Source organism: Platalea leucorodia, assembly GCF_965183815.1.
Source record: "Platalea leucorodia genome assembly, chromosome: W".
Classification (NCBI taxonomy): domain Eukaryota; kingdom Metazoa; phylum Chordata; class Aves; order Pelecaniformes; family Threskiornithidae; genus Platalea; species Platalea leucorodia.
The window spans coordinates 19,748,601-19,760,748 of record NC_138859.1 but is presented as its reverse complement, the minus strand read 5'-3'; the positions used below and the strand labels follow the sequence as shown (position 1 = coordinate 19,760,748).

Sequence of the window (12,148 nt, the reverse complement as noted above, 5' to 3'; positions counted from 1 at the left end):
GGGACTGGCTTAGGCATCAGTCGGTTGGTGGTGAACAATTGTTTACAATTGCATCACTTGTCTTTCTTGGGTTTTATTTTCCTCTCTCTTTTTATTTTTTTTCTCTTTTCCTTACAATTTTATTTTTAATTATTATTTCTCTTTAATTATTAAACTGTCTTTATCTCAACCTATGAGTTTCTTTCTCACTTTTACCCTTCTGATTCTCTCCCCATCCCACCGGGGGTGGGAGTGAGCAAGCAGCTGTGTGGTGCTTAGTTGCTGGCTGGGGCACTTCTCCAGGTGGGGTTTACTGCTGTTTAAGGAGGCTGATCTTATGGAAGTGGGAGCCCTTCTTGGAGAATTGCCTATTACCTGGTGTCATGGTTTAACCCCAGCCAGCAACTAAGCACCACACAGCCACTCGCTCACTCCCCACCAGTGAGATGGGGGAGAGAATCAGAAGGGTAAAAGGGAGAAAACTCATGGGTTGAGATAAGAACAGTTTAATAATTGAAGTAAAATAAATTAGAACAGTTAAATAGGCAAAGCAAAAACCGTGCACGCAAACAAAACAAAACAAGGAATTCATTCACTACTTCCCATCGGCAGGCAGGTGTTCAGCCATCCCCAGGAAAGCAGGACTCCATCACGCGTAACGGTTACTTGGGAAGACAAACGCCATCATGCCCAATGTCCCCCCCCTTCCTTCTTCTTCCCCCAGCTTATATACTGAGCATGACATCATGTGGTATGGAATAGCCCTTGGGCCAGTCTGGGTCAGCCCCCCCAGCTGTGCCCCCTCCCAGCTTCTTGTGCCCCCGGCAGAGCAGGGGAAGCTGAAAAGTCCTTGACCAGTGTGAGCAACACTTAGCACCTATTTAGCAACAGCTTAGCACTACTTAGCAAGAACCAAAGCATCAGTGTATCATCGACATTGTTCTCATCCTAAACCCAAAACACAGCCCCATACCGGCTACCAAGAAGAAAATTAACTCCATCCCAGCTGAAACCAGGACAGTATCCACCCCTTATTCCATACCATTTACATCATGCTCAGGTCCCACATTATCCAATACATCCTCTTTGACCACCACCCCTGTTGTCCCCAAAATGTCCATTGAGCTCATTTAGTCCATGACTTTGGGCTCCATCTGTGATAGTGGTCACTCAGGACAGGAGAGGTGGTGTGTTGCATGGAATTATTGGGCACCAAAGCCAGCTCAGGTCAGGTCACTGCTGCACTTGCACTGCTTCTTGTAAGGCTTCTCCTCCATTGGTTCAGGTGGTTCCTGCTATGGTAGTTCCTATAACATGCAACTCAGATCATGGGTTACAACAATTTAAAGGTATATCCATCACAATCTCCACCCCTGGCCCCTTTGGGCCAGGTTTAACATTGCAATGAACTCCTCCCCTTACTCCTAGCCTGGCTAGCAACAAGGGGTTCCTGCTATAGTAATTCCCATAACATGCAACTCAAATCCCAGGTCACAACAATTTAAAGGTATTTCCATTACAGTCTCCACCCCTGTCCCCTTTGGGCCAGGTTAATAGGATTTAACACTGCAATGGAGTCCTCCCCTTGCCCCTGCTCCGGCATGGGGTCCCTCTGACAGCACAGTCCATGAACTTCTCTAACATGAGTCCTTCCCACGGGCTGCAGTTCTTCACTAACTGCTCCAGCATGGGTCCCCCACAGGGTCACAAGTCCTGCCAGCAAACCTGCTCCAGCGTGGGCTCTTCTCTCCACGGGTCCACAGGTCCTTCCAGGAGCCTGCTCCAGCACAGGCTTCCCACGGGGTCACAGCCTCCTTCGGGCATCCACCTGCTCCAGCATGGGGTCCTCCATGGGCTGCAGGTGGATCTCTGCTCCACTCTTAAGTTCCATGGGCTGCTCTGACATGGGATTATCCACGTCCACAGACACTTTGGGGTGTCGTGCTCCCGCAGGAACTCGTCCACAGATCACAGTCCCTTCAACTTGAGTTCACACTGGAGTTCCAGCCTGTCCAGTACAGCAGCACAGAAAACCAGCAGCGATACCCTGGCCATCTGCCAGCCCGGGTACGTGGCCATTGCTGTTATGAAAATGTTCCCAGGCACAACACAGTAAGATGAGAAGCAGTACAGCAAGCAGCAAAAGCAAAAAGCAGCCACTAACGAGCACTAGACTCTAACACACAGTAAGGCAAGCAAGCCCCATGGCAAGCACAGAAGCCTGCCGATTAACAGCTAAACAGCAATAACAGCTATAAATTCGATCTAGCACATTCCAATTAAAACTGTTGTTATCTCGAACCCTTCGAGCCCCACGTTGGGCGCCAAAAAGGACTGTCGTGGTTTAACCCCAGCCAGCAACTAAGCACCACGCAGCCGCTCGCTCACTCCCCACCAGTGGGATGGGGGAGAGAATCAGAAGGGTAAAAGGTAGAAAACTCGTGGGTTGAGATAAGAACAGTGTAATAACTAAAGTAAAATAAAAATAGAACAGTTAAATAGGCAAAGCAAAAACCGTGCACGCAAACAAAACAAAACAAGGAATTCATTCACTACTTCCCATCGGCAGGCAGGTGTTCAGCCATCCTCAGGAAAGCAGGACTCCATCACGCGTAACAGTTGCTTGGGAAGACAAACACCATCATGCCCAATGTCCCCCCCCTTCCTTCTTCTTCCCCCAGCTTATATACTGAGCATGATGTCATATGGTATGGAATAGCCCTTTGGCCAGTCTGGGTCAGCTGTCCTGGCTATGCCCCCTCCCAGCTTCTTGTGCACCCGGCAGAGCAGGGGAAGCTGAAAAGTCCTTGACCAGTGTGAGCAACACTTAGCACCTATTTAGCAACAGCTTAGCACTACTTAGCAAGAACCAAAGCATCAGTGTATCATCGACATTGTTCTCATCCTAAACCCAAAACACAGCCCCATACCGGCTACCAAGAAGAAAATTAACTCCATCCCAGCTGAAACGAGGACACCTGGGCATGTGGTTTCATGAAACTTTAAGAACAGACCAGTCTTTGACTTCTTTGTTCTTTCATGTTGAATTTCAGTTTATGATGGAAATCAAAAGTGACTGGAGGATGAGCAAATACATGCATCGTAGAATCATAGGATAATTCAGGTTGGAAGGGATCTGGGGAGTTCTCTAGTCCAACCTCTTGCTCAAAGCAGGGTCAGCTATGAGATCAGACCATATGAGTTTAGCAGACTGGAGAATTGTATTCACACCAGCTTCATTTTAAGGAAACAATGCTAAAACAGAGATCAATACTACGTCCAATCCTGTTCAAGATCTTAATTAATGATCTGGATGGTGGGGCAGAGTGTACCCTCAGCAAGTTTGCTGATGACACAAAACTGGGAGGAGTGGCTGATATGCCAGAGGGTCATGCTGCCATCCAGAGGGACCTGGACAGGCTGGAGAAATGGGCTGACAGGAAGTTCATGCAGTTCAACAAGAAGTGCAAAATCCTGCACCTGGGGAGGAACAACCCCAGGCACCAGTACATGCTTGGGGCTGCCCAGCTGGAAAGCAGCTTTGCAGAAAAGGACCTGGGGGTCCTGGTGGACAGCAAGTTGAACATGAGCCAGCAGTGCGCCCTTGCTGCAAAGAAGGCCAATACTAACCTAGGCTACATGAGGAGGAGTGTTGCCAGCAGGTCAAGGAAGGTGATCCTTCCCCTCTCCTCAGCACTGGTGAGGCCACACCTGGAGTCCTGTGTCCAGTTCTGGGCTCCCCAGTAGAGGAGAGATGTGGACATACTGGAGAGAGTTCAGTGAAGGGCCATTAAGATGATTATGGGACTGAAGCATCTCTCCTATGAGGAAGGGCTGAGACAGCTGTGACTGTTCAGCCTAGAGCAGAAAAGGCTCAGGGGGGATCTCATTATTAATGTATATGAATATCTGAAGGGAGGCTGCAAAGAAGATGGAGACAGGTTCTTTTCAGTGGTGCCCAGTGACAGGACCAGAGGCAATGGGCACACAATGAAACACAGGAGGTTCCGTCTGAACATTAGGAAACACTTTTTTACTGTGAGGCTGACTGAGCACTCTGGTTGCCCAGAGAGGTTGTGGAATCTTCCTCCTTGGAGATATTAAAAAACTGTCTGGACATGGTCCTGGGCAACTGGTTCTAGGTGGCCCTGCTTGAGCAGGGGGGTTGGTCTAGATGACCTCCAGAGGTCCCTTCCAACCTCAACCATTCTGTGAAAAACAAAAAGGTATTAAAATTTGGCATTCCCCCAAGTATTGCATGGTTCTTTTCTTTTGATATTTCACCTTTTTCTCCTGCCTAATCATTACTAGGGTTAGTAATGGTAACTGCTTGAGTAAGGGTTTAGTAGGGGAAAAAAACTCCAGCTTGTGGCATGTAACTTTAAAATATGGGTCTGAAAAGAGGTGAAATGTAGTCAGAAAGACTGTAAAGTCAAGAGGGGAAAAATATTTTTTTCTTCTCATATGTTGATACAGCTTAAAGATTAGAAAAAGAGTGTGCTTATACAGGTGTGAGCTGAAAAGAAAGCAAGAAAACAAATTACCTATCAAGCAGCAAGAGAAATAGGGCTTCTGTCTATAATCACTGAAAAGTTGTGGAGATCAGAGGATGTACCTGACAACTTGAAGAGGGCAAATGTCACACCCATCTACAAGAAGGGCCCAAAAGAGGACCCAGGAAACTACAGGCCCATTAGTCTTACTTCATTCCCTGGGAAAATAATGGAACAAGTCCTGCTAGAAACTATTACAATCCATATGAAGCAGGTGATTGGGAAAAGCCAGCATAGATTTACCAAAGGCAAATCATGCCAGACTAACCTCATCATTTTCTACAACAAAATAACTTATTCTGTCAACATGAGGAGAGCAGAGCAGTGGATGTTTTTTTACCTGGACTTCAGCAAAGTGTTCGACACTGTTTCTCACAGCCTTCTCCTGGACAAACTGGCAAGATACAAATTGGATGGGTGGTCTGAGAGATAGGTAAGAAATTGGCAAACAGGCTGCACTCAGAGGGTGATTATCAATGGTTTTTACTCAGGCTGGCAGCTTGTCACAAGTGAGGTCCCTCAGGGATCAATACTGGGCCTCACACTGTTCAACATTTCATAAATGATCTGGACAATGGGACTGAAAGCACCCTCACCAAGTTTGCTGATGACACCAAACTTGGTGGTGAGGTGGACACATCAGAAGGGAGAGCCATCTTACAGAGAGACCTGGACAGGCTGGAAGAGTGGGCTAGCAAGAACAGTATGAAGTTTAAAACAAAGACAAGTTCAAGGTCCTGCACCTAGGATGACATAACCAAAGAGCCCAGTTGTGCTGGTTTTGGCTGGGATAGAGTTAATTTTCTTCACAGAAGCTAGTATGGGGCTATGTTTTGGATTTGTGATGAAAACAGTGTTGATAATACAGGGGTGTTTTTGTTATTGCTGAGCAGTGCTTACACAGAGTCAAGGCCTTTTCTGCTTCTCACACCACCCCACCAGCGAAGAGGCTGGGGGTGCACAAGAAGTTGGGAGGGGACACAGCTGGGACAGCTGACCCCAACTGACCAAAGGGATATTCCATACCATATGACATCATGCTCAGCATATAAAAAGCTGGGGGAAGAAGAAGGAAGGGGGGACGTTTGGCATGATGGCGTTTGTCTTCCCAAGTAACCATTATGCATGATGGAGCCCTGCTTTCCTGGAAGTAGTTAAACGCCTGCCTGCTGATGGGAAGTAGTGAATGAATTCCTTGCTTTGCTTTGCTTTGCTTGTGCATGTGGCTTTTGCTTTACCTATTAAACTGTCTTTATCTCAACCCATGAGTTTTCTCACTTTTACTCTTCTGATTCTCTGTCCCATCCCACTGGGTGAGGGGAGTGAGCGAACAGCTGTGTGATGCTCAGTTGCCAGCTGGGGTTAAACCATGACACCAGTACAGGCTAGTATCTGTGTGGCTGGGGAGCAGCCTTGCTGAAAGGGACCTGGTAGGCAAGAAGCTGAACATGAGTCAGCAGTGTGCCGCTGCAGCAACAAAGGAAAATCGGATCCTGGGCTGCATCCACAGGGGCATTGCTAGCAGAGATGAAGATGTGATCATCCCACTCTACTCAGCGCTTGTCAGGCTGCACCTGGTGTAATGTGTCCAGTTCTGGTTCTCACAATTCAAGAAAGATGTGGAGAGACTGGAGTAGGTCCAAAGGAGGTCCACGAAGATGATGAAGGGCTAAAGAACCTGCTCTGTGAGGAGACACTGAAGAAGTTCGTCTTTTCTCCCTGGAGAAGAGAAGGCTCAGGGGGGACCTCATCACAGTATTCTAATACTTAAAGGGCAGCTACAAAGAGGACGGAGGTGCTCTCTTCACAAGGAGCCACATGGAGAAGACAAGGGACAACGGGTTCAAGTTGTACCAGGAGAGGTTTCATCTCGATTTAGGAAAGAATTTTTTTTACAGTGAGAACAATCATTCACTGAAACAATCTCCCCAAGGATGTGGTAGAGTCCCCCATCACTGGAGGTTTTCAAGATGTGATTGGACAGGGTGCTAGATAATCTCATCTAGGCTCCCTTTCCCACAAAAGGTCGGACCAGATGATCTTTCGAGGTCCCTTCCGACCTTGGCTGTTCTATGATTCTATGAAATATTCTACTCAACCGATAGTGTTCAGAAAGTGGAAATCAAACTCCTTTAAAGCTAAAAACCATAAAAGGGCCAATAAAATAGGAAGAAAAAGAATATTTGGTAGACTGAGGAAAATTGTGAGGAATGAATAAGTGTAGAGAGGCTTTAAAACATGATAGTCTTTAAATGTATGTGAAGCAAAAGGCTTCTAACAGGGTTAGAGGCACCAGTTCAGGAAGACAGTTATTGTAGAGAAGCTCAGTTTTCTCTGTATTGGTCATCTGCAAATGACTGCAAATATTTGGTTTCTTAAACTCATCACATCATATCTCTTAACTGAAATTATTATGGTGAAGAAGAAGAGAAGTCTAGCTAACCATTTTAAGTAGGGACAAGCAGTGAAAAGGAGAGGTAACTATTTCTGTTCAGGACCAAATGTAAACTTGGAGGTGAAAGGTTTTCTTATCACTAATACTGACAACTCTAGGAGCTACCTAGTCCCAGTAGAACTTCAGTAAAATACACAAACTAAGCTTTTCATGGTGGTTGTTTTTGACCATATTTTCTTTACCTGTTAATTACTATTACTGCACTAACAAGTTAAAAGATGAGGCACCTCTGTGCTGGGATAACAGACCTGATTTGTACTCCAGACATTTTAACATGTTTTTTCAGCTATTTAAGCATGCACCTGGTAGGAATGGAGTGCATATGCTGAACTAGAGCTCTATATGGCATCTATTTACTGGCAAATATGGATCCCATTGGTGTGAAATCTGTGCTTATCTTTTCCAAAAAGGTCTTTGGATCACTCATTTATGTGTTTATATCCTAAATCTGTATTGGGGGGGTAGTGCCTGTGTTGAATATTATAACAAAATAGGACCTACCTCCTTCTCCTGAAGTAAATGTTTACTCCTTTTTCTGATATAACTTCTGTGGTTGCCTTAGCATTAGTATTTAAAATATCTTGATGTTGCTAAAATATACTTTAGTAAAAATGCTCAGGTGGGCAATTAAGTGTTTGCATTATGAAGGTAGTAGGTTCTAAAACTAATTATTATGAAGGTAGTAGGTTCTAAAACTAATTATAGTTGTTTAACTTTATGGTGTTTTGATCTACTCTGTTAAGTCTCCCTCTCTAATGCTAGCTGAAGTAAATAATATTGGAGTTTCAATATGGGAAACAAATCACTCAGCTGAGTTTTTTTTTGTCTACATTGGCACAGAGTGAAGATAGTTCAAGTCCCAAGAGACAACGCCTTTCTCATTCAGTCTTTGACTATACAGCGGCATCACCAACTGCATCACCGCCAATGCGACCATGGGAAATGGCATCAAATAGGCAGCCTCCTTTGGCTCGGTCCAACCAACATCACTTCTCTGGGGAACGCTGCAGCACACCTGCACGAAGTAGGAGGAGGTAAGTAAGCTATTTAGGTTAAGGACCAGTTTCTTATTCTCTCTATTGTCAACTCAGGGGAAGCCTATTTCAGGCAACACTGAATAGTATTTATTATATAATAAATATTCTAATGCTTCCTTTGACTTTAACTAAATTATAATAAGTGCAACAGAAAACTTTGTATTGAAATTAATTTAAGTTCTTGCATCTTCCAATAATTTGTAAGAGTAGAGAGAAATTGGAGAACAGAATGCTTATTAACATTTTTGTTATGAGCTGGCTTCTTTCTCTCATTCTGTACTGGAGAAATAAGCTTTTAAAAAAATGGGAAGGGGGGAATTGTGGTGGGTTGACTTTGGCTAGCTGCCAGGTGCCCACCAAGCCGCTCTATCACTCCACCTCCTCAATAGGACAGGGTCCAAAAATATGACTAAAAGCTCATGGGTTGAGATGATGACAGGGAGATCACTCAGCAATTACAGTCACAGGCAAAACAAACTCAACTTGCAGAAATTAATTTGTTGCCAATTAAACAGAGTAGGATAGTGAGAAATAAGAACAAATCTGAAAATACCCACCCCCTCGCTCCCTTCTTCCCAGGCTCAACTTCACTCCTGACTCTTCTACCTCATCCCCCCAAGCAGCACAGGGGTATGGGGAACGGTGGTTGTGGTCATAATGCTTCGTGTCTGCTGCTCCTTCCTCCTCATGCTCTTCCCCTGCTCCAGAATGGGGTCCCTCCCATGGGAGACAGTCCTTCACAAACTTCTCCAACATGGGTCCTTTCCACAGGGTCACAGGTCCTGTCAGGAGCCTGCTCCTGTGTGGGGTCTCCACAGGCTGCAGCTTCCTTCAGGGCAAATCCACTTGCTCCTGCGTGGGGTCCTCCCCGGGCTGCAGGTGGATATCTGCTCCACCATGGACCTCCATGGGCTGCAGGGGGACAGCCTGCCTCACCATGGTCTTGAACCATGGGCTGCAGGGGAATCTCTGCTCCAACGCCTGGAGCACCTTCTCCCCCTCCTTCTTCACTGACCTTGGTGTCTGCAGGGTTGTTCCTCTCACATTTTCTCACTCCTCTCTTCTGGCTGCTGTTGTGCAGTGTTTTTTACCCATTCTTAAATATGTTGTCACAGAGGCGCTACCAACGTTGCTGATCGGCTCAGCTTTGGCCAGCCTTGGAGCTGGCTGGAACTGGTAGTGTCCAACATGGGGGAAGCTTCTGGCATCTTCTCACAGAAGCCACCCCTGCAGCTCCCCTGCTACCAAAACCTTGCCATGTAAACCCAATACAGGAATAAAAACCTATTTGTTGTCAGGGTGCTATTAAAAGCAATAAGTTCCATATGTAGTGTTATATATGTTCATTGCACTCACAACTCAGTCCTTGTCTTGCAAACAGCAAAGGTGAGGAAGACCTGACTGGAGGATATCATAGCATCATGTTGTTGCTGAGGTGGTTGGTTTGCATATTATAAAGATTACATTTTTGTTCTGTTTTTTAGTGTGTAGCTCATAAGATTCACTGAGGCAGAGCTTTTGGAATAAGCTTCCTTAGTCATGGAAGAGCAGAGTTTTAGATGGCTACGTTGAACTGATGTCTGGATAAGAGTGTTTAGGAAAGCATAAAAATAAAGATGACCTTTACTCTTCTATTTAGTTATCCAAAGCAAAAGCTTTCAATTCCCGCCCCCTGCTCTGCAATGTCTCAAAAATGTGTCCAAGTCATCTAATAAAAGTTTAAAGCTCACTGACCTCTCTTTATATCGCAGAAACACTATAGCTTGATTTCTCCTAAAATGGAAGTATCTGCATTTTCATGACTGTAAAATGTTAGGTGAGGTTGAAAAAACATAATTGTTTCTCCTCTGACTCCATAGATAAAATTTGTCAACCATGATAACATAGTGTTAGAAGGAATAGTTTCTTCTTCAAGTCCACAAATGTGGAAGCTTTCAGTCCAAAGCATGAACATGGTATGGGTGTTCGTACAGCTGTCAGACCTAAGAAAGAAACTGGCTTGTTGACTCAAGCTTCTCTTTTTCAGAATAACTGCTGCCATGCCCTTTATACAGTTCTGTGCAGTGGTGACTCATAAATCTAGTCCACAAGATGTTTTTATTTAGAAACACTTTGAACTAGGCTGTTCAGAATATGATGCATTTGGCTTTTTTGCTTGTCATCTGACCAGTCCATACACATTTCCTTGCATCCTTCCATTACCCTCTCTTGCTGGTGTGACCTAATCTACCTTCCCAGAATAGGATGATTGAGGGAGCACAGTTTATACACATCTGTGTACATGTTCTGCAGGAATCTGATTAAGTTTTATAGTACTGATGCTAAACCAGAGCTGATAAGACCTAATGGATCAGAGCTTGATTCTTTAAGGTTGTTGTGAGTCATAGAATCATAGAATGGTTTCAACTGAAAAGGACCTTTAAAGATCATCTAGTCCAACCACCCCTACCATGGGCAGGGACATCTTTCACTTGATCAGGTTGCTCAAAGCCCCGTCCAACCTGACCTTGAATACTTCCAATGATGGGGCATCCGCAACTTCTCTGGGCAACCTGTTCCAGTATCTCACCACCCTCACAGTAAAGAATTTCTTCCTTATATCCAATCTAAATCTACCCTCTTTCAGGTTTAAAACCATTGCCCCATGTCCTGTCACTACAGGCCCTGGCAAAAAGTCTCTCTGACTTTATTATAAGCCTCCTTTATATATTGAAAGGCTGCAATCAGGTCTCCCTGGAGCCTTCTCTTCTCCAGGCTGAACAACCCCAGTTCTCTCTATTCTCTCAGCCTTTCTTCATAGGAGAGATATTCCAGCCCTCTGATCATTTTCGTGGCCCTCCTCTACACCCACTCAAACAGGTCCATGTCTGTCTTGCACTGGTGGCCACAGAACTGGACACAGGACTCCAGGTAGGGTCCCATGAGAGAGGAGTAAAGGGGGAGAATCACCTCCCTCGATCTGCTGGCCATGCTTCTTTGTATGCAGCCCAGGATACAATTGGATTTCTGGGCTGCAAGCACACATTGCCCCAAGTCCTTCTCTGCAGGGCTGCTCTTAATCCATTCATCCCCCAGTCTGTACTGATATTGGCGAATGCTTCAACCAGGCTGCAATGTGTGCTTGCAGCCCAGAAATCCAATTGTATCCTGGGCTGCATACAAACCCAGGTGCAGGACCTTGCACATGGCCTTGTTGAACCTCATGAGGTTCACATGGGCGCGCTTCTTGTCCAGGTCCCTCTGGATGGCATCCCATCCCTCAGGCGTGTCAACCATACCGCTCAGCTTGGTGTCATCTGCAAACTTGCTGAGGGTGCACTTGATCCCACTATGTCATTGATGAAGATATTAAACAGTACTGGTCCCAGTACGGACCCTTGAGGAACACCACTCGTTACTGGTTTCCACTTGGACATTGAGCCACTGACTAGAAGTCTTTGGACACAGCCATCCAGCCAATCCCTTATCCATCTGATAGTCCATCTGTCAAACCCATATCTCTCCAATTTATAGTCCAGAATGTTGTGGGGGACCGTGTCAAAGGCCTTACAGAAGTCCAGGTAGATGACATCCGTAGTTCTTCCCTTGTCCACTGATGCAGTCACTCCATCATAGAAGGCCACTAGATTAGTCAGGCACGACATGCCCTTGGTGAAGCCATGTTGGCTGTCTCTAATCACTTCCCTGTCTTCCACATGTTTCGACATATCTTCCAGGAGAATCTGTTCCATGATCTTACCAGACATGGAGGTGAGGCTGACTGGTTGGTAGTTCCCAGGGTCCTCCTTTTTACCCTTTTTAAAAATGGGCATGACATTTCCTTTTCCAGTCACTGGTGACTTTGCCTGACTGCCACAACTTTTGAAATATGGTGGAGAGTGGCTTGGTAATTTCCTCAGCACCCTGGGATGCATCTTGTCAGGTCCCATGGACTTGTGTATGTTCAGGTTCCTCAGGTAGTCTCAAATCTGATCTTCTCTTCTGAGGGGAAGGACTTCATTCCCTCAGTCCCTGCCTTGAGGTTCAGTGGCTCGAATGATGTGGGAAGAGAGATTACCATTGAAAACTGAGGCAAAAAAAAATGTTGAGTACCTCAGCCTTCTCCACATTGGTTGTCACTAGTT

At 45.5% G+C, this 12,148-nt stretch overlaps 1 protein-coding gene across 1 annotated transcript in view; it reads left to right on the top strand.

The window, feature by feature from the left end:
• Positions 1-7,914: 7,914 nt before the first annotated feature.
• Positions 7,915-12,148, top strand: part of LOC309601649 (E3 ubiquitin-protein ligase RNF38-like) — a gene marked incomplete at its 5' end in the record, with an annotated part of 61,515 nt that continues 57,281 nt past the window's right edge. Inside the window, one exon of the mRNA XM_082334807.1 lies at positions 7,915-8,021. Coding sequence (XP_082190933.1) covers positions 7,915-8,021 — 107 coding nt within the window. The remainder of the gene's footprint in view (positions 8,022-12,148) is intronic.